General features: G+C 55.9%; 3 protein-coding genes across 3 annotated transcripts in view; 1 reads left to right on the top strand and 2 right to left on the bottom strand.

Annotated features, from left to right (window-relative positions):
• LOC104341807 (C-type lectin domain family 2 member G) overlaps positions 1 to 5878 on the bottom strand; it is a 7790-nt gene extending 1912 nt beyond the window's left edge. The window contains exons 1-6 of the mRNA XM_086481358.1: positions 5771 to 5878; positions 1887 to 2010; positions 1368 to 1478; positions 860 to 1041; positions 484 to 587; positions 7 to 104 (exon numbers count right to left, since the gene is read on the bottom strand). Of these exons, the coding sequence (XP_086337484.1) occupies positions 7 to 104; positions 484 to 587; positions 860 to 1041; positions 1368 to 1478; positions 1887 to 2010; positions 5771 to 5860 (709 nt within the window). The 5' untranslated portion in view covers positions 5861 to 5878. The remainder of the gene's footprint in view (positions 1 to 6; positions 105 to 483; positions 588 to 859; positions 1042 to 1367; positions 1479 to 1886; positions 2011 to 5770) is intronic.
• A 7721-nt stretch (positions 5879 to 13599) lies between these two features.
• LOC147412465 (killer cell lectin-like receptor subfamily F member 1) lies at positions 13600 to 16095 on the top strand. The gene is made up of 5 exons (XM_086481357.1): positions 13600 to 13699; positions 14413 to 14502; positions 14889 to 15065; positions 15428 to 15582; positions 15976 to 16095. The coding sequence occupies exons 1-5, from the start codon at positions 13600 to 13602 to the stop codon at positions 16093 to 16095; spliced, it is 642 nt and encodes a 213-aa protein (XP_086337483.1).
• Positions 16096 to 17377: 1282 nt separating this feature from the next.
• LOC147412464 (C-type lectin domain family 2 member B-like) lies at positions 17378 to 19568 on the bottom strand. The gene is made up of 6 exons (XM_086481356.1): positions 19544 to 19568; positions 19017 to 19073; positions 18475 to 18567; positions 18184 to 18368; positions 17940 to 18043; positions 17378 to 17534 (listed from the first exon to the last, which is right to left on the bottom strand). Exons 1-6 carry the CDS (start codon positions 19566 to 19568, stop codon positions 17378 to 17380), a joined length of 621 nt encoding a protein of 206 aa, XP_086337482.1.
• Positions 19569 to 20662: the final 1094 nt, after the last annotated feature.

The raw sequence follows: 20662 nt of genomic DNA, 5'->3' as shown, positions 1-20662 counted from the left end.
TGTCGGGTCTGCTGCAGAGCCAGTTCTTCTTGGTGTGGCACAGGGACGAGCTGATCCTCTCCTGGTTCAGGTAGGCACAGGGCCCACCACCCCGCACCTCAAACCTGCAATGCCAACGCGCTCAGGAGGGTGAGAGAAGGAGGAGGGGAGGAAAGCTACCCTCAAAAAATTAAGAAAAGTTGGGATTTCCTCTCTAGGAGAGAAGGGGTGGCGCTCGGCTGAGGGTATCTAATAGCAGATGGGTGTGCAGCGTCCTTGGTCCATCCCAAACCTCCCGTGGAGAGCCAGGAGCTGCTTGGGCACGGTGGCAGGAGAAGGTCCCCATCCCAGGACGAACCTTCTAAGAAATCCCATCCAAGCCAGGGGGGAAGCAATGCAACAGCCCCCCCACCCCGCCCCCGGGGCCATTTCCAACCCCACCAAGAGGCAAAAGCCGCCCCAGCTGCCAACTCCAAGCACCCAACACGGACAAGAGGGACCAACCGGTGGTTGAAGGCTGTGCCGTTGGTCCACCGCCAGCGATTGTCCTCCTCCTTGCGCAGCCCAAACCAATGGTTGGCTTCGCCTTTATAGCGCTTAATGAAGGTCTTGGAAGCAAAGAAATGGGGAGGGTTTATCTGGTCTTGCCTTCCCCACCTCCTCTTCCCCACCTGCATCCACCACCCCAGGGTGGTGCTTTCCCCAAGGCATCTGCCCCAGCTACAGTATTGGGTGCAATTTGGGGCCAAAAAGGGGTTTGGTCTGGGTTTTTTCTGCTCTTTTTTCTTTTTTTCCCACCTCTCTTTTTTTTCTTGGGTTTTTTTTGTGTTTTTTTTTTTTTTTTCATATTTCCCACCCCCGGTGCTAGCCCAGTTCTCACCAGCTCGTCCGTTGAGTCTATGAAGGCCAGCGAAGCTCCCAGGTCTTTGCAGCTTTCCTGACTGCTGGTCCAATTGCTCTCAGTCACAGAAAAATAATAGCATTTCCCTTGGAAACCAAGCCAAGTGTCTGGGCAGACGCGGGAGAAGTCCGGGTGAGGCAAACTGGATCGCAGATGGACAACTGGAAAAGAGAAAGCTGCGTGAGATGCCCTAAAAAGCAGGAAAATGGGATTTGTTGGGTGTTGTTTTTTTCCCTAGAAGCTGCAGGGAGGGAAATGAGGAGTGATGCCCTTGGGAAAGGGAATGGTGTGACTGAGCGAGGAGCCAGGATGCTTGGACCAGGCTTGAGGGAAAAAAGGGGGTTTTTTTTTGCCCCTGAAGGTGGCTTGGTGCTTCGCTTGGGCAGCATCCCTTGATGCTGGGAAAAGCCTGTGATCCCTCCACTTCCCCAAAACAGGGGTGCCTGGCCCAGATCCTCCCCATCGGGGATGCCTGGAGGGGACTTACCAGCCAAGGCCGCCAGCAGGATGAAGATGAGGAGCACCAGGACCACGCACACGGGGACGAAAACGCGCAACAAGCGCGATCTTTCCCACTCTGACCTCTCGGTGATGGACCCTGGGGGAGGAAAAAGCAGGAGAGGGCGTGGGATGGGTTGTTTCCCGCCTCCTTTGCCCTTTTTGATGCTGGATCCTCAGTCCATCGCAAGCCCTGGCCGGGACAGGGACCTTTTTTGGGGCTTGGGAGGGTGGGGAGAGCTTGCAGAGGGTCAAGGTGCTGCCCGCAAGGCCGGGAGAGGAGATGTGTCCCCTTCGTAGGCACTGATGTCTGTTTGGGGACCTGGATTTAGGCTTTCCAGCCTTTAGAGGTGGCCTACATTTAGGGTAGATGTGCCTGGGTTGATCTGCACCCACCCGAAAAAAATGCCATCGCCTTCCCACTGCTGCCCCGCCGGAGCGAGACGCTCTTCCCACCCCCTGCCCTCACCCAGAGCTCTGGTTTTGGGAGGTTTTTCCCCAGCGTTACCCCATTTGCCATCTTTCTCTGTATCGCTGCAGTTGTTCAACACTTCTTCTTGGTCCGAAGAACTCGGCCTTTGGAATCCTTTCCCCATCGCAGTCAGAGAAGCTGGAAGGGAGCCCCTGGGGGTCTTCCATGGAGGATAAAGGAGCCGGTGAGCGCTGGGAGTTTTTCAAGAACGCTTTCCCAACGCACAAAACCCGTTCATCCCCTCGAAAGGCAAGGGAAGCAGGAGGATTAAGAGCCCCCCCCCTTGGCTTAACCGCGAGCTCCTGGGTCTGCTCAGAACCGAAAGGGAAACGGAAGAGAGACGGCAAAGTGGAACGTGACCTGGGTGTGCAGAGGAGCAGTCAGGAAAGCAAAAGCTCGGCTTGAACTGAAAATGGCCAGAGATGCCAGAAACTTCCAGAAAGGGTTCTTGGTGGACGACAAGCTCAACGGCGTGCCGCAGCGGCAAAGAAAGCCAACAGGGTGCTGGGCTGCACCAACAAGGGCGTCACCAGCAGAGACCGAGTCGTTCTCCCGCTCTGCTCAGCGCTGGTGAGACCACACCTTGAGTGCTGAGTTGAGTTTTGGCGCCTGCTGCACCAAAAAAAAGGGTGGGGGCAAGCTGGAAAGGGTCCAGAGAAGGGCCACGAAGAGGATCAGAGGACTGGAGGACCTGCCAGAAGAAGAAAGGCTGAGAAAAGTGGGTTTGTTCAGCCTGGAGAAGAGAAGGCTTGGGGGGGGGACCTTGTTACCGTGGACCAGTACATAAAGGGTGGCTCCCCAGGAGATGGAGACTGCCTTTTTACGAGGAGTCATGTCGAGAAGACGAGGGATAAAGGGTACATTACTCCTGGGGAGCCCATGAGGACAATTAGACTCTGGAATAACCTCCCAAGGGAAGCGGTGGATTCACCCTCATTGGACAGTTTTAAGACTCAGCTTGACAGGGCGCTGGGCCATATCGTTTAAACTCTGTTTTTACCCTGAAAAGTTGGACTAGGTGATCCTTGAGGTCCCTTCCAACCCGGTATTCCGGGATTCTACGGCTGTATGAAGTTGCCGGCCCAGGGGCTCACCCGCCTGCGGGGGCCGTGGGCTCAGCCTGCGCGTTCACATGGAAAAGGCTGAGAAAATCCGCAGCCAGGCAGGTCCCCGGCGCCTGCGAGAGCCCATCGAGCTTTGGGGTGTCTTTGGGGTTTGGGGGTTTTTGCCTCTGCAACACCCCAAGATCTTGTAGGCACCAGGTACCGTGGGAAGCCATGGCAGGGGAGGGTGTTTGTGCTTCGCTGAAAAGCCGTGGGTGTGGAGAATGACAGGAAAAAGTCTGACAGTAAGACAACAGAGAGAAAGAAAGCTGACAGAGAGAAAGCAAAACAACAGAGAGGAAGAAAAATGACAGAGAAGAACGACAGAAAGAAGGACAAAGCGAGAGGAGAATGTAAGAGAGGAGAGAAAAAGAGAGAAAAGGAGAGAGAAAAGCTTTAAAAAAAAAGAAAAAGCTTAAAAAAAAAAGAGAAAAGGAGAGAAAAAAAGCTTTAAAAGAGAGAATAGGAGAGAAAAAAGCTTTAAAAGAAAGAAAAAAAGCTTTAAAAGAGAGAAAAGGAGAGAAAAAAGCTTTAAAAGAAAGAAAAAAACTTAAAAAGAGAAAAAAGCTTTAAAAGAAAGAAAAAAGCTTTAAAAGAGAGAAAAGGAGAGAAAAAAGCTTTAAAAGAAAGAAAAAAGCTTAAAAAGAGAGAAAAGGAGAGAAAAAAGCTTTAAAAGAAAGAAAAAAGCTTAAAAGGAGAGAAAAGGAGAGAAAAAAGCTTTAAAAGAAAGAAAAAAGCTTAAAAAGAGAGAAAAGGAGAGAAAAAAGCTTTAAAAGAAAGAAAAAAGCTTAAAAAGAGAGAAAAGGAGAGAAAAAAGCTTTAAAAGAAAGAAAAAAGCTTAAAAAAGAGAGAAAAGGAGAGAAAAAAGCTTTAAAAGAAAGAAAAAAGCTTAAAAAGAGAGAAAAGGAGAGAAAAAAGCTTTAAAAGAAAGAAAAAAGCTTAAAAAAGAGAGAAAAGGAGAGAAAAAAGCTTTAAAAGAAAGAAAAAAGCTTAAAAAGAGAGAAAAGGAGAGAAAAAAGCTTTAAAAGAAAGAAAAAAGCTTAAAAAGAGAGAAAAGGAGAGAAAAAAGCTTTAAAAGAAAGAAAAAAGCTTGAAAAGAGAGAAAAAACTTAGAAAGAGAGAAAAAAGCTTAGAAAGCGAGAAAAATCAGAGGAAAAGGATAAACTAGAGAGAAAAAAGATTTAAAAGAGAGAAACATGAGAGAAAAACGATGGAAAAGAGAGAAGGAAGATAAACAAGAGGGAAAAAACATTTTTGAAAGAGAGAAAAACAGAGAGAGGAGGAAATAGGAGAGAGCGAAGAGAAGTGTAAAGGGAATTTAAATCTATTTAAGATGTTAAAGGGAAAAAAAAATGTTGTTAAAATTCACAGTGTAAAGAGAGTGTAAGTGTTTAGGAGGGGACGCAGGTCTGTTGAGGGGCTGGGAGCTGTCGCTGCAAGGAGGGAGCCGACTTGAACAGGTTGAAGTGGAGCTTATGGCCCAACACCCACCCTGCAAAAAGGCCGCAGCAGGAAGAACAGCTGCTGGCAGAAGATTGGTTTGTTCTGTATAAACAACTCTTATCTCAGCTCCTCCGCCGAGCAAAGGCTAACTTGTTTTTATGTGACCCAGCAAACGGGCTGAAACGGCTTTTTATTTTTAGCCCTCCCCGTGCCTCAGTGTACTTCAGCATCACAAGAAGCCCAATAAAAGCCTGCCCAGGACGTGCCCGGGGAAGCTGGACTTGCTCCCCCACAGAGACATTTCGTTCTGGGATTAAACTCCAAAGTCATGTAGAGGCAGGTTTTGTTTGTCAGTAAATAGAGCAGGAGAAAACAACAACAAAAAAAAAGTGGCAGAGAAATTCCCTTCCCCGGCACTTTGCAGGAGGAAAATTCAGTGCTCGAGGATGCGCTTGGCTGTAGTGTTTCAGGAGCAGTTTTTACGGTTAACTCTGGAGGTGGAGAAGAAGGAAGAGTCGTAAGAAGGGTGGGAGATACCCAGAAGCGCCAGCACAAAGCCCAGGCTTTGTCTTGTCTCCCAGCAGGGTCTGAGCCAGCAGCCCTCCGGCTCTGGGCTGGGCGAGCTGTTACAGCGAGACAGTTGAGAAACAGAAAGCACCGACTTGTTCTAACAAGATCACAAAGGTTTCATTTCCCGTTTCTAGTTAAAACCGTTGGACTTTCAGCTCTGCTTCGTAAAGACGATCGTAAAAACGCCACAAAATTCCCCTAAAAAAGACCCCGCGGAGGTTCATGTTTGTCACGCACGCACGCACACAGAACCCCCCCAAAATTTAAGAGGTCACACGGGACAGCCTGAGCTCCTGCCCAGCTTTTATCCCCCCCCAAGCCCACCGTGGTTTCCAGCCCGTTCGCTCCAGCTCCCCCGAAATCACTCTTAACTCCCCCGAATTGAAACAAATTTAAGTCCTTTTTATCGTATAATTATTTGCCTCTTTTCGCCGTGGTTTTTTGTCATTCCTCTGCCAGAGAAAGCAACCCGGTTAGCTAGAAGGGGCTGAAAAAAACCAAACCCACCAGCACTGAAAAGTCCTTACAAAGCAGCAAAACAGCGAAGAAAAAAAAAAAAATACTGCAAAGCAGCTGCAAAAAGACATCCACAAACTCAAAACAACCCCAACAAAACAGCCAGGTGGGAAAAGCTCCAGCAAAAGCAGCTGAAAAGCCGTGAATTTTGGCTTTTAGGCTTCATCCAGCCGTTGATTTGACGTTGATCGTTAAGTCACCGATTCTTTCAGCCCCCAAACCGAGAGCCGTCCCCAGCCCAGCCTTGCTCCAGCCAGGCTTGACTCAGACTCCTTGCCCAGAACTTACCTCCCCGGTGGAGCGTAGGAGCCCGGCTCTATGAGAAAAACTTCCTGCTGCTGCTGGGGTGATACTGGGTGCGGGGAGGACAAGAGGCATTTCACAACAACCACGTGACCCAGCGCTTACTGTTCGAAAGCCGTAAACTCCTGCTCGGGCTGCTGGTTTGGATACCTGTTGAGAGACTGAGGCACAAACGAGGCCGTATACTGTCAATACCACTACAAAGCTTTATTTAGAGAGAGAGAAAGAGAGAGAGTGAGAAAGAGAAGAAGAAGAAGAGCACGCCGCAACGGTCCCCACGGGGAGGGGATCTGTTGCGTCCAGTTGTTCCGCTCGGGGGGTTTCTCCAGTGGTTCTCCAGCCCAGGCAGGCAGGTTCCCAGCGCTGCTCCGCTCCTTTTCCTTCCCGTTTTTGGCTCCTCTTGGTTTTTTTTCTCCGCCGAGGGTCCTTCTCGTACCACAGGCCCAGGCCAAGCCGGTGGCGACGTGTTGCCGTCAAGCGGTGAGGTCCAATCCTACCCACGTCCACCCCAGAGGCAGGGGCCCACACAGGCGTCCTTCTAAGAAGCCGCTTCGGGCCTTCGGACCGGGCGCTGTCACTGCAGCGACCCGCGTCTCTGCCTCCTCTCCAAAACCACGGGGCGCAAAGTTTGAGACAAACATAAAGATCAGCGGCCCTCATTCCTACCACCCCCACAGCTGGAGTGTCGTCCTTGTTGCAGGAATCACCAGGTTTAGGATTTTAGGATGCTGCTTAGAAACCCCCCCCCCCCCACTTCACTTCTCCCGTCTCGATTTAAACATCAAGAATTCTAATTAATTCTGTTTTCCTGTTGTTTTTGCTGGATAAACCCCACCCAGACGCCCATGCCTGGGGTAGATCCCCCTCGACTGGTTGAAGACGTGTCCAGCAAAGATGCTCACGTGCAAGCCAAGGGGCAGGAACAATCCCTCGTGGACCACGATCCTTTCCACGGGGGAAGATGAGTAGAGAAGCAGGAGGGGAGACCGTGAGTCATAGGAAGCAGCTTTGGGTACTGTTGCTGCTTTTAGTGCCTGCAGAAAACACCATCCAGACGTGTCAGATCTAATCTCTCCTCCGACCTGCTCTAACCCCAAGGCCCAGAGCTGGGTCACGGGGAGCGAAGGTTCAGGTAGTCCTGGGAGGCCATCGCTTGGGTTGCGTTGGTGATTTTGATGCCGCCAAGCGTGGAGGCGATGGAAAGGGCACCTCCGCTCCAAGAGAACTCGGGGAAACGAGCACAGGTGGGAGAGGAAAGGGTGGGAACCGGGAGGAGACTCAGAGCCGCGTCGGTGATGCTCGTCTGGGGAGCGCGGGCGGAGGTGGCTTCTCGTGGAGCCTGATTTTTCGGGCCAAGGTCATGAGATCTGGGTGCATTCCTCCAGCTCTTCCCCAAGTAGAAAGCGAGCGCACGCTCTGCCCCAAGAACCGGATGGCGTACGGGGAGAAGTGCTACCGGCTGTCGAAAAAAAAGAGTGGGAGACACCTTTGTTTCAAGCCAAGCTGGTGCAAAACCTTCATGGAAAAACATTGGGGGGAAAAAAAAAAACCCCAAAACACCAACACCTCAATGCCTTGCTCCTTAGCAGCTTGGATGGGGTTGGGTTTCATAGATGCTTTGATCAGGCACCCTGCTCTGCTAGTCCCCCCACCCTTTAAACTTTTACCCCTGATTTAAAGTAAAATTATAGGGAGCTGAAAACCGCAGAACTAAATAAAAAGGAGCTGAAACCCGCAGAGCTAAATAAAAAGGAGCAGAAAGCTGCAGAACAAGCTACAAAGCACCACAGAAGCCCCACCACCCCGGGAAAGCGCTGGGTGGTGGGTGGCACCGCTCGTACCCCACCGTGCCGGTTCGAGGTTTGCTCGGGGCCCTTGCAGCCCCGTGGCTCAGCCCGTTGGCTGCTGCCAAACCGTCAGCGATGGAGGAAAAAAGGCCTTGAGAGGATCACCAGCCCTCCCCTGACCTTCTGTTGGCGCAACCCCTTTCCTTCTGTTTTCTGAAGCTTTGGGCAATGGCTACGACCCATCGTCGTGGTGCAACCAACCCTCTGGACCAGTAAAAAGAGGAAAGGGGCAGAACAAGTTGTCAAACGGGGAGGGGGGGGGGGGGGGGCTGAAATATTTGACGGTAACTCCTCACAAACCTCCGTCCCTGCGGTGGTTGCGTTGTTCCCGGGGACACGGGAGGCTGAAAACCTCACGGTGCCACCACACTGGGTGGCAAAGAGCTTAACATCCAAGGAAAGGGCCTGTCCTTGGACCACCTGTGTTACGGACAAGCCTCAGCAAAAATCAGGTGGTTTGAACTATTCCCGTCACGGGAGCATTAAGAAGCGGTTGCTGGATTTCAGGTTAAAGCATCTGCTGGTCTGACGATAAATTCTAGTTCTTAGATACTTATACAGGGTGCGTTATTTCCCTTTTTCCTAATAAAAGGAGCGACAGCAGCAGCCCCATCGCTACCTTCCAGCCAAGCTGACAACAAGGTTGCTCCATCCCAGCCCGAGCAAAGGAGGGAAGAGCATTTCTGGTTCCTTTTTTCTCTTTCCCCTTGCTCTCTCTTGCAAAAATCTCACAGCTTGCTTGAAGGGTCACCATGGGCCAACGTTTGGGAGCTGGAAGTACCAAGACCCCAAGAGAGCGCCGCGGACTTGCACTCCTGCAGCCATACGGGCACAAAAGGTGGGTGAAGGACAAAGCGAGCTCACACCGGAGGTGTCTTCGCTGTGCCCCCTGTTTTGGTCTTTCTGGTAGTGGACGGTAATTTCTCAGTAAAGGTGCAACTGGTAATTTTGACCAAAAAAGCCGTGAAAAGCCACATCCTTTGCCACCTCGCAGAGCGGGAGGCGAGCAAGATGCTGCTGGGGACGGAAACCAGCGCGAGGCTTCGTGTTTGCTCGATTTGTTTGGTTTTGATTTGTTTTTTTTCCCAGCCCAAAAAGGAGCTGAGAAGGTTCGAAGACAATATTTGGGTCTTCTTCAAAAGGCAGCAAGGGGGGTGAGTCGGCGACCTCCCGCCGCTCGGCACCGGGCCCGTGCCACCATGAGAGGAGCCGTCGTCTTCTCGGCGTTCATGGGTGAGTGACGGGATTTCGGGGACCAGGCTGGGGTGGCAGCAAAGGTGGAAGAGGGCGAGCTTGGAGGGTTTCCGCCGTCTCCTCCAAGAGCATCACTGGGGGCAGAGCGTTCCTCTAGCCCCTTCTTCATCACCAGCCACGGAGGCTCGTGCAACCCCTTCTCCATGAAAACCTTCTCCCAGTCATTGGTTCCACTGGGTTTTTTTGGCCCTCTCCACCACAAAGAAGACTTTTCTCCTCTCCGTGCTTTCGCTCTGCCAGCCTCTTCGCTCCAGAGCCATGTTTGAGGCGCAGGGGATGCAAAAGCCGCCCCGCAAGGCCAACGTGAGCTCAGATATCTCGAGGAAACCTCAATTTTCTCTGATAAACCCATAACGTCCAGCGAGGATCCTTTATTCAGTCCCTCCTTAGCAAGGGGGTGAGACTGGCACTGCCCAAAAGATCCCTTAGGACTCAGTGGAGGAGAAAGAAGTTGGGGGGGGGGACGCCTGGAAAGCACAGATACTGCTCAGCCCCACCTCGTGCATCCAATGCCTCGTCCGTCTAAGTGAGCGGAGAAGCGTGAGCTGGCGCGGGCGGGAAACATTCCCCCAGATTTCGGGCCCTAAATCCAGATTTTCGGCGATAAGGCGCGTGTGGGAAGTTCTCGCCCGTGATCTCCTCTCTTATCCCTCCCCACCGCAGGTGCTGTTGCCACCATCTCCGTAGCCCCGCTGCAGAACCCGGTTTGGGTTTCCCCCGGGGATAAAGCCCTCCTGCCTGTCTCCCTCCAGCTCCGCAACCCCGCCTGGGAATTCTACCACCTCAAGTGGAGCTTCCTGACCAGGGATCGCCCCGTTTTGATTTACACGATGCAGAGGTGCAACCAGAGCCTCCCCACGTCCGGGCACCAGTGCCCACGCAGGATGGAGGTGGGAGATTTCTACAAGCTAAGGGCAAATATCAGCTGCGACGCCTCGCTGGTGCTCCGGGACGCCCGGCCGGACGACGCTGGGGTTTACCAGCTGACGGTGCGGGGTGTGGACGTGGCACGCACCACGCAGGTCACTCTGATTTTGCAAGGTAACGACGGCTTTGGGGAGGGCGCCTGCCAGGTACCAAGAGGTGGAGAGGCACAACGAGGCTTGGAAAGCCCAGGAGAAGGTTTTTCTAGGGAGCAAATGCTTGCTGAGCCTGTCCAAAGTGCAAAAAATAACGGGAGTTTAAGAGAAAAGCAGTTAGTCCTGCTGAGACAAAGGCTCCGCTGATTTAGATCCCTCCTCTGCCACGTGCTGTGGGATGGGGCGGTGTTTGGGGCGAAGCATCCCCTCGTTGCCCAGAGCGCCTACGCTCGCATCCAGGTCTTCACAAAGCTCTTTGCAGGCCCCTCCTTGCGAACGGAGAACCTCTCCTTTCCACACGCAGGTCCCTTCTCGCCGTTATTCCTCTCCAGCCACCCGGCCGGTGCCCACCTCAACCAGACGGCGCTGCTCTCCTTCTCCCTGCGGCCCCCCAGCTCGGGCTGGGACTTCATCCGCGTCACCTGGGAGCTCATCAGCAGCCCCAGGAACCGTCCCATCCTCGCCTACGCCCTGGAGGGTTGCACGGGGGAAGGCCGGGACTGGTGGGAGAGGAGCTGCAGCGTCTCCCGGGTGGTGGACGGGGCGTACGGGCAGCGGGCGGGCGTCCAACCCAACGGCGCCCTGACCCTCCGCGACGTGGGGGAGGAGGATGCGGGGACCTACCTGGTGACGGTGCGAGCCCCGGCGGGGTTGGCTTGTGTGGCCATCGAGCTGTCTGTGAGCGAAGGTAACCGAGGGGAAGGGAGGGGGAAAAAAAACCAAACAAAACCCCACATTTAGACCCATTTAGAGGTGGGGAGAAGGTGGAGTGAAGGGGAGAAGCGGCTGGTAATGGGGGAGGAAAACGCAGGAATAAGGGGAGGGGGAAGTGCTAAACCGTGGGATGAGAAGGAGCCAAGATAGAACGGAGCAGAATGGCCCGGTAAGAAATAAAAAATTTTAAAAAATAAAAGAAAAAAAAAAAAAAAAAAAAGGAAGGCAATTTTGCCCTGGCTTCGTTCTGATGCCGCTGCAGAACAGAAACACGGAGATTCAGCAGAAGAAATTTGCCCTGGGGTTGTTTTTTCAGGGGAACCAAGGGAAAAGCAGCAAATTCAAGAACGCAGAGGGCACGGTGAGCTGCAGTCAGGAAGGCTGGGTATTTGGGGGTTGGGGGGGTTTTTTAATGGGTTTTTTTTTTAATTTTTTTTTTAAAAAAAAAAAAAAAGAGACCTTGAGCGGCTCCATCTCATCACGGACGCGCAGAGAGCACCAAACCATTGCCCCTTTGTGTATTTCCCCAGCGCTACGGCCCACAAAAACGCAGTCAGAGACCAGCCGGGCTGACAGCAAGGCAGACCCCGCCGTGAAGTCCCGTTTCGCTACCGAAATCCCCGTCTTCTCACCCGTCCTTTACACCTGTCCCCTGGTTCGCAGGGTCGCCGGCAGCAGAGGGGCTGAGCAACCTCGGCGTCGCCCGGATGGCCGCTGCCGGCGTGGTGCTCTGCCTCCTGGCTCTCATCTTGGGAGAGGTGGGTGATAAAAGCCCGAAATCGGGTCGAACTGCGTGAATCTTCCCTGCGAAGCCGAAACGCTTGGAGGCAATTAATTGCCACCCCCCCCCCCCCCCCCCCCCCCCCAAGGTTTTACTTCCCCTCCAACCCCCAAAGGTGGCAAAGGGGGGGGGAGGAAACGCGCTGACCCCCACTGTTCACTTGGGGATGAGCGTGTAGAGGAGGGAATACGGATCAGCATCGGGAGCGATTCACTCAGTGAAGCAACAAAACTGGGGCTGGGGGGGGGGGGGGGGTTTGCAGCCGGTCCCCCCCCGTTCCCCAGGCGAGGAGGGATGTGGGGACACAGCGGGGTGAGCAGAGACGGACCCGCCATCCCTCTCGTCTCCTCCCCAGCACGCGTTTTGGCGGGGTGACAAGCTGGAGGAGACCCCGGCTGGCGCCTACCCCCGGCCCCAACCTCCTCCTGGGGATGACTCCGGATGAAGAAGCCCCCGAGGACGGAGGGAGACGTGCGGAGGGCACCGAACCCCCCCCCCGGCTTGTTGCCCACAAGGCAGACCATCCTCTGCAACCTCAACCACTGAGCAAGAAGTGCCCACAATCATTAAAACCACACCGTTTCGGGAGCCGTTTCTTCCCAAATTATTAGCCGGCCTCCCCGTGCTGTCCATCCAGACCCCCATCGCTTTTATCCGCCCGGCACTGTGGGGAGATGCCTCCTGCCCCCTTTTTCACCCCACACCCCCCCCCCCCTTTATTTGCACTTGGAAAGGTCCAACGCTCCGAATCCAAGGTGCTCGAGAGCTCCCAAACCCCCCCACGGTTATTAATCCAGTTAATTACACATCAGACAGCGGGGATGGGGGAAAGGGAATCGTCCTGATTCCCCCCAACCCCCTGCTCTCCAGCCAAGAAAAGAATGGCAATAAAAAGAACCAGATTTCAGCCTCTGGTAGATCTAAAAGCAGACGAGGGCTCGGAGGGGTTTTTTTTTTTTAAGTTTCTCTCGTTATCGGGGAGTTAAAGCAAGCGACTCCCTCGGACAGAGGATCTGAGCGGGATCTTTTCTCACCAGCTCGTGGTGCAGAAACGAGCCTCTTCGATCCCGTGGGCTTCTACCCAGCCCTCGGCGCGGCGCTTGCGTCGTGTCCCCACCTCGTGGTTGCCCGCTCGAATTCAACCGCTTGGAAACTCGGGAGCGGGAAAGGCAATTTGGGGGAAAATCGCCCTTTTTTTTTTTTTTCCCCCCGGCGATTTATCAAAAGAGGGGCTGCCCCGGCGTCGCGCTTACCTGCTTTGAGCCGTTCCCAGCAGCCGTCTTCATCCCCGGCTTGGGCTCGTTTCCTTTGAATTTGGGGGGGTTTATGCCGAAAGCAGTAAAACGTGGGCAGCTCCAGGGTGGTGCAGCCGCTTGTGAGCGCCTAAAGCAGGGGATCAGCCGCAAGATCCAACCCTAAACGAGCCCGATCCCACCCCAAAAGCAAACTCCCGCTTCGGAAGGTGTATTATACCTTGTCCTTTAGTTTTTGGGGGAGCATCCCTGGGGGTTTTTTTTTTTTTTGGTCACCCCCTTTCCCAGAGGGGCTTTCTGATGCTGCATCTTGAGCTCAAATCCACGTGGATCTCCTGCAAATTTGCCTCCAGAAAGACCGAAATCGTGATTTTTTTATTTTTTTTTTTGGGTAGCTGAACGCAACAGGTTTTGTGTTTCCTGCGCGGCTCCGTTTTTTTTTTTTTTCATCTCTCCGCAGCGGGATGGGAGCAGCTGCTAGAAAACACCCCCAAAACTAACCAGTGCCCTGCAAATTGCAACAACACCTTTGCTGTGGGCTGCTGGTCGAAAGCGGGTCGGAAAGAAAAACTACTAAATTAGTCCGCGCCGGTGACGGGGCTGCTCTGGCACCAGGGGGAGGCGGAGGCTGCTTTCCCCAGTGGCAGAAGACCTTCTGGCACTTTCCTTTCTCACCCCCGAGACGCTTTGCACCTTGAAAGAGCGGCTTTTGCTTTTGGAAACGGCCCTTCGCGGGCCGCCGCAGCGGGTGGAAGGGCAGAGCGCGGAGAGACGCGCCGGCGACGGCGAGCGCGGGGCTTTCGCTGGGACCGCTGCCGGTCTCTGAGCTCGCTTTCGCTCCGGGGAGGGGGGGATAAAAACCCCTCCTCGGTCGGCCTGAGCCTTAATGCCACGGAGGCAGGAGCTGGCCGCGGCGTTGACCACCGTCTACGCCAGACCAGACGTGCCACCGCCCTCAGCTTTCGGCGGCTGCGGGAAACTTCCCGGTAAGCGCGTTCGCCCGGCGGGCGCGGGGCTCCTCCTGCCCTCACGGGGTCCCTGCTCGGGGTCGGAGGGGTTGGTTTGGCCGAGCTGATGTCCCCGATGCTGCAGGACCCCTCCCCTGCAGGAAAGCCCGGGGAAGAAAGGATTTCCTCTGCCTTTTCCGTGTTTCCTGAGCTGGTGGTGGCCAAAACCCAACGGTTTGCTCTTGAGCGGGTTCAATACCCATCTCCAGCCTGGGGCAGAGCGATGGCACAAGCAATTTTCTTTCCCAGAGCCTGATTTTCTTGGAAAGCGGGGGGAAAAACCCACAGCCAACCCCCGAGGACCCCTCTGTGCAGGGCTACACGTGCTCATCGGGGGTTTTTTTTGCCGCCGAGCAGGAGCCCTGCAGCGACCGGCAACCTCCCCCCATCGCTCCAAGCATCCCAAGGGCTTTGCTTTGGGTCCTTCCCTTCCCCAGGGCACCCCGCAGCACGGGGAGGAGAGGAGCCAAGCTCCCAGCTCCGAGGCTTGGCGGGTTTGCTCGCGGCAGCTTCCCCGGCCGAGCGAGGCAGCTTGTGGGTTTTCTCAGCTCCGCGGCTCCTGCGGACACTTGTGAGGTTTTGCTCGCTAAGCAGAGCCACACAGGGTGGGGGGACAGCTGCCTGCCGCAGCAGAGAGCGCTAAAAACAGGGCAAAGAAGAGCCGCTCCTTCCCAGCGTGGGTCCCGTTGCAGGTCCTCGGTGGTACTGGGCGCTGCTGGGAGCTGGATGGGTCGGGACCGCAGCCCTGGCGGGCATCGTGCTGTGGCTGCTGCAGCGACAGGGTGAGTGGCAGGGTCCAAAATGGTGGAAAGTCTCCCCAGATCCATCCCCTCACTGGGCTGGAGGAGATTTCTCCTCTATTTCTAGCAGGGAGCAGCTCCTGGGCAACTTCTGCTCCCGGCAGCGGCCGTCCCCAACGGGCAGGAGGGGGAAAGCTGCCAGCGTGTCCCCCACGGAGACACACGGGCTGATTTATAGGGTTTCGGAGCCTGTCCTGACACAGGTCCCTTTCTCCACTCTGATGAGGGCTGCAAAGTCCCCCCCCCCGGAGCGTCCTGTCCCCTGTCACCTCGCTCCGTCCCCAAGGGCTGCTTTGCCCCGGGGTTTCACCCCAGCCCTTCCTCTGCTCTCGACGCGACGCCGCAGGTCAACCCCGTCCTCATTCCAGGGGGAAGCGGCCCCGTCCTGAGCCAGGGAACGGGGGTCCCGGCCAGCACGTGCTCCTGGGAAACCTGCCTGAGCAACACCAGCCTGCGGGACATCCCGGAGTTCAAATGCTCCCTGAATTGCTTCCAGCTGCAGCTGAGAGAGCGGCTGTGCGAGCGAGGGAGCCAGCGGGCGGCAGGTACCGCGGCTCAGCGTCACCCACGGCTTCGGGGCTCCTGTCAGGGATGCCGGAGGGTTGTCGACCCCTTTCAGCATCGGGAAAGCGCCCCAAGACCCCCCCCCCCAACCCTCCCAACTGCTGTCCCCATCCACATCACCCTCTCTTCTGCACCACCCCGTGCCCTCAACACCTCCCTCTGTTGCTCCTCTTGCTTTCCCCTCACACCAGGGGAGATTTTTCCAGCGTGGGCGCAGCCCGCATTTCCCCCAAAAACCAGCAGGAAAAGCCCTGAGTGTCCCAGGACGGGCTGCAAGAGCCCTGCCCCCCGCCCCGTGGCACCCAGGGGGACAGGGACCGCTCACGCTCATCTTCCGCTGCAGGCACCTCGCCTTGCTGGCTCTGCCCCGCAGGCTGGCAGCCGTTTGCCGCCAAATGCTACTGGATTTCCACCAAAACCAAAGCCTGGGAGGCGGCGGGGGCCGACTGTGCGCACCAGCGGTCTTGGCTGGTCGTGCTGGAGAGCGCGGAGGAGAAGGTAAACGGCGGCGGGGGGAAAGGCTCGAGCGTGGCCTCGGCGTTTGGCCACGGCTGACCTTTCCTGCCTGGCTTGCGAAGCGCCCAAGTCCGTGCCGCAGGGTGGGATTCCAGGGGAAAACAAACCAAACCAAACCAAAACAAAAACCGTGAGCACAAAGGAGATTAAAAGGCAAAACCACCCTGCCCCATGCAGGAGCTTCCAGGCTCCGCTATCACCCCCAAAACCGCTGCTCTCCCGCCCACCATCTCCAGACCACGCTCCCACCGACATTTCCAGCCCCCCAGTCTGCAGCTGGGATGGGCCCAGTTCATCCCAGACCAGACCCCCATGGGCAGGAGCAGGTCTCCACCCCACGCAATCAGCTCTAAGACCCCAAACCTCCTCTCCCAGGGTTTTGTCGGGCAGATGATCGGAAACACCTCCAGAGCCTGGACGGGGCTGAGCATCAACGAGATGAGCGGGGAAGAGTGGACGTGGTGGGATGGATCCCCTTTGCAGGAAGCCTTGTGAGTGCCTCCCCGCTCCAGTCCACCAGCGGGTCGCAATAACCACGTCCCCGGGGAACTATTTCCCAGCCCGATGCTCACCACAGACCTGGCCGCTCCCAAAATCCCTCCGGAGGCGGGAGCAAATGCCCGCGGGAGCAATGCCCGCGGGAGCAGATGAAACCAGAGCGACGCGGGTCAGGTCTCTGCAGCCCGGCTGCTAAACGGGGAGAAGAGAGGAAAAAATGCGATTAAACCCTTATTGCTGAGTTAGACCCCAACGCGAAGCGCAAAAGTGGGAAAATTTCAACCCATTCAAAAGCAAGGGTGCCCCCGTGGGAATATTTGTTCACGCAGGGGTGCTGTTGCAGCCACAGTGACCCCAGTATCTAGAAAAAAAGGCAGTTTTCTGGTAGATCTGATATTTATTAGCCAAGTAGCGCACACATGGGGGTGGGGGGAGCCCCAACAGGTTTTTGGGGGAGCCCCAACAGGTTTTTGGGGGAGCCCCGGCTTCTCCAACACTTCTGCTTCCCCGAAGGAGCTGGAAAAACAAGAGGCAAACGGTATATTCCCACGCTCGCAGCTGAGCTGGCAACTGCTGGTCTGGGCCGAGGTTTTTGGGGAAAAAAACCCCACTGTCACGGGGTAAATATTGCGGCTGGAAACACAGCGCCCGCGTGCGTGGCTGCCCTCACGGTGCTCTCTAGGTCTCCGGTGCTGGGTCCCGTGAAGGCGGACGCTTGCGCGGCGATTCGGAGGGGTCAGCTGAGCTCCCACACCTGCAGCACCCCCTTGCGCTGGGTTTGCCAGCAAAAGGCCACCGCGATTTAAGCCGGAGGGAACGACACGAGGGACGACGGGACGGAGCCGGTGCCGGGCTGTTGGCCGGGATGCCGAAACCGCACCCCGGCGCAGCGGTTCGGCGGCTCCTTGCCGACGCTGGGGTCTTCTCCCGAGCGCTGCCCAGGGCGGGGAGACTCTGCCTCGCTGCTTCGTTCCTGCCCCTCGCCATCCAGCTCCTCCAAATCCACCCAAAGACGCCAAAACCGGCAGGACCGAGCCTCGGCCGCCGGCAGAGCAGGGAGTTTTCCAAACCTCTTGGGTATTTCCAAGTCTCCCTGCAACTCCCAAAGCTGGAAAGACGCTAAAACAAGGAGCCTTTGGTCGCCCGTGTCGTCGTCACGAGGAGCTGCCGCCTTTGTGAGCTAAAATTGCAATAAATATGTGCCACGGGGTGGCTCGCTACCGTGTTGCGTGGGGTTAGTAGCAGCTTGGGGCTGATCTCCTGTGCCGAGGGGGCGCTTTCAGGTGGAATTCAGGAGGGTTTCTGCGTCCTTCTGGATCCTGCTGGGGCGTTTTTGCGGGTGGCTGCAGATGGAGTATTTCATCTGGGAGCACCAGTCGCTGCTGATCCCGTCAGCGTTGATGTAGGCACATTGTCCCTCGCCCTGGATGTCGAACCTGCCCCGAAGAGCAGAAGGAGAAGTCAGAGGGAAGCGAAGGGGCGGTTGCCGGCCGCGGGTCGGCGGCTGAGCACCTCCCAGAGGGGTTAACGGTGCTGCAAGGAGCGGGGACCACCCTTCCCAGCAAACAACCCACAGAACCGAAACCGCCTCCCCCTGCCCAAAGGAGGGAATCTTTTGGGGGGCGGGGGGTCATCCAGGGATGCCCTCGACCTCCTGCCAGCATCTGCATCACACAAATCCACAGACTACAGCCCAAGTGCTTTAGGTCAAGGGAAGAAAACCAGTGTCTAATTGCTTCCACCTCATCAAATATCTATAGAAACATGTCTTCTGGCGTTCAGTCCCCGATCCACCTCAGCCCGGGGCAGGGTTAGGTTCTCCAGAAGAAGGCAGGACGTACAGGTTGTTGAAGAGAGACCCGTTGACCCATTTCCAAGGTCCAGAGCCTTCCCTTCGGAGACCGACCCAGTGGTGCAAGGAACTCCCATAGCGCAAGAGGAAACGCTAGCGGGGGGGGGGGGGGGGGGGAAAGGGGAAAAAAAGCAAGCATCACTTGTATCTGCACGCCACGCCCCTGCGGGGAATCCCAAACCTGCTCCCCAAAAGCCACTGACACCCCGGTTCCTCAGGGGTCTCTCGTTTACCAGCTCATCCCAGGTGTCGATGGTGGCCAAACGGGCTCTGAGCGAAAGGCAAGAGCTCTGACTCCCGTTCCAGTCCGCTTCGTCCTCCACGAAGTAAAAGCACTTCCCCCGGTAGCCGATCCCGTTTTCCAGGCAGCTGGGAAGGATGGGAGAGGGGCAGGACGGACAGGACGGGCATTTCCGAGCTGGAAGCGAGCAGAAACGTGTCCCGGTGACCGACACCGGCGGGTTTTCCGCCGGGGAGGAGACGACCTCGGCGGCGGCGGCCGCCCTCCGCCATCGGCCACCTACCCGCCAGCGCGATGACGGTGAGAAGCAAGGCTGCTACGACCACGGTGACCCCGATGGGGACTTTTTTATCTTTAATGCACTTGAGGCCAAAACCTGGGGACAAACCGCTCGGCGAGAAGCGCGGCCAGCAGACCCGCGGCACGAAGAGCACCCCAAGCTCCCCGCGGCACGAAGAGCACCCCAAGCTCCCCGCGGCTCTTGCGTTTCCCCCACGGGGGCCTTCGGCACCCCTAAATACAGCCCCGGCGCGTGTGTGGGCGTCACGGCGGGGCGCCGGCTCAGCCCAAGGGCTGCACCCCAGCGCTTTCACCGGCCGCCGAGGATTTTTAGGGCTGCCTGACCTCACTGCGCCCTCTCCATCCGCCTTCGACCGCGAGAAACAGGCACCAGACCCACGGCTCGGGCGGCGCTGTGCCTCCCGCGGCTGGCAAACAGCCTGACCTCTCTCACACCCTCCCCCTCCGCGTATTTTTAGCTAAATTTTCGCTGCCCACGCCACGCTAAGCCCAGCCACGACCTTTCAAAACAAGACCAGTGCTTACTGGTCCCTTCCTCCGCTCTCTGCTGCGACGGCATCATCACAGCGGCCGAGTCTTCGCCTGTGCCAAAGCAAGAAGCCCGTGTAAACGGGGCGAGTTACCGCCCACGCTGTGAAATTATCCCTCAGAAAACACCTGATTTCGGGTATTTTTCTCCCGGGGCAGCCAAGGGAGTCAAGCAGCATTTTCCCTTCGTCTGGTTTACGCGCACGGCGGGAAGGGGAACGGGATTTCTGCCTTCCAGAAGCCAAGACTCGCTTTGTTTTCCCAAGCCAGCCTTGGTTTTGTGGGCTCCTGCCAGCTCCGTTGGCCCTGGAGAGGTGTCGCCTCAGTCACCTCCCCGCTTCTTCAGCTGCGAGGCGGTCTCAGCTCCAGTCCCCACTTCCAGGCAGGACACCCCACGGCGATGGATGACCCTTCCAACCCATCTGAGCCACGTTCCCCAGCCCAAGAACACCCCCCACCCCGTCTCCCCGCTGCGCTCAGGGCAGCTCTTAAAGCCTCTGGGAAAGGGGATGGTGCCCACGGACCTGCCTCGCCGGCCGCTTCGGCCATGGCCGGTGCGGCGGAGGGGACGAGCAGCGAGGGGAGGAGGGTCAAGGGCGCCTCGAGATCGCAGCGCGGCGCCAGCCAGCTCCCGCTCCGTCCCGGGGCTTTGCCAGGATGGTCATGTGGTCACTAAAATAAAAAGACAAAATGCTCACAACCCCCCTGAAACCTCAGCGCTTCTCGTCGCAGCAGCACTTTCTTCTAAACCTTCCTTCCCTCGAGGCTCCTTTGCTTCTTTCCCCACGTCCCAGCCTGCGTTCGCTCCGCGTCGCCGCTTCTCAAAGCCTCCCACGGCAGCGTGTTTTTCCTCGCTGCTCTTGCAAACTGGGTGGGTTGTTTTTTTTTTTTCCAAATTCTTTCCATTTCTGACCTTTCCCTCCTCACTTTTTCCCAAAGCTCACAGCAAAACAAGATTCAAGTCTGTCAGAGAAGCAAAAGGGATCCCACAGGAGCTGTTTGTAGAACGTTCACGAGAAGAAAAACTCAAGGGAAAAAAAAAACAAACCACAAACCCAGAACAAGAATCCACCAACGCCAAAACCTGAAGGTGCTGCTGGAAAAAAAAAAGCACTTGAAGGAAAAAAAAAAGCGCCTGAAGGGAAAAAAAAGCACTTGAAGCCACCGACAGCAGCAACTCTACTAACAAAGAGCTTCTGTGTTTACTTACGTACAAACTACAGCACCTGCACTTTAGACCTTCCTCCACCTCCAGCAGATTTTTTCCCGATAAGAACAACCTCCCTGGGTTTGCAAAAGTAAGGATCAAAAGGAGATATTTTTCTTTTTCTCCCCCCAAAACGCTTGACTTTAACTAAGGTTTAATTGATGGAGCTCTTTGCTGCTCCCCCCAGCACCCACACCCAAATTACTCCTCCCCCAGGCCGCAGCTTGGTGTGTATTGGAATAAACCAGTAGATGGTAGAGGAAGAGGAGGAGCAAAGGCATGAAACGGGGCACAACGGAGAAACCTGATCATCAGAAAATACTCCCAAATACACTTTGTGGGGGACAAAGGACTTTTGTGTCCCGAAAAGCGTGTCAAAAAATATTACAGGCGATCATTGTTCTGGTTCGTCGCTTTGGCAGGGGGGAAGCATTGC

Source organism: Leptosomus discolor, unplaced genomic scaffold (genome assembly GCF_034619465.1).
Source record: "Leptosomus discolor isolate bLepDis1 unplaced genomic scaffold, bLepDis1.hap2 HAP2_SCAFFOLD_117, whole genome shotgun sequence".
Classification (NCBI taxonomy): Eukaryota; Metazoa; Chordata; class Aves; order Leptosomiformes; family Leptosomidae; genus Leptosomus; species Leptosomus discolor.
Note: the sequence above shows the minus strand (reverse complement) of the source record. Positions and strands in the feature narration are given on the sequence as shown.

Bases quoted from the DNA above. Each gene is read 5' to 3' on its own strand.
- LOC147412465 (XM_086481357.1), top strand. From the start codon at position 13,600: ATGCCACGGAGGCAGGAGCTGGCCGCGGCGTTGACCACCGTCTACGCC. The intron at 14,503-14,888 runs GTGAGTGGCAGG...TCCTCATTCCAG, and splicing joins GTGGCTGCTGCAGCGACAGG to GGGGAAGCGGCCCCGTCCTG. The intron at 15,583-15,975 runs GTAAACGGCGGC...CTCCTCTCCCAG, and splicing joins TGGAGAGCGCGGAGGAGAAG to GGTTTTGTCGGGCAGATGAT.
- LOC147412464 (XM_086481356.1), bottom strand. From the start codon at position 19,568: ATGGCCGAAGCGGCCGGCGAGGCAG. The intron at 18,568-19,016 runs GTAAGCACTGGT...GTTTGTCCCCAG, and splicing joins GAGAGCGGAGGAAGGGACCA to GTTTTGGCCTCAAGTGCATT. The intron at 18,044-18,183 runs GTAAACGAGAGA...CCCCCCCGCTAG, and splicing joins TCGACACCTGGGATGAGCTG to CGTTTCCTCTTGCGCTATGG.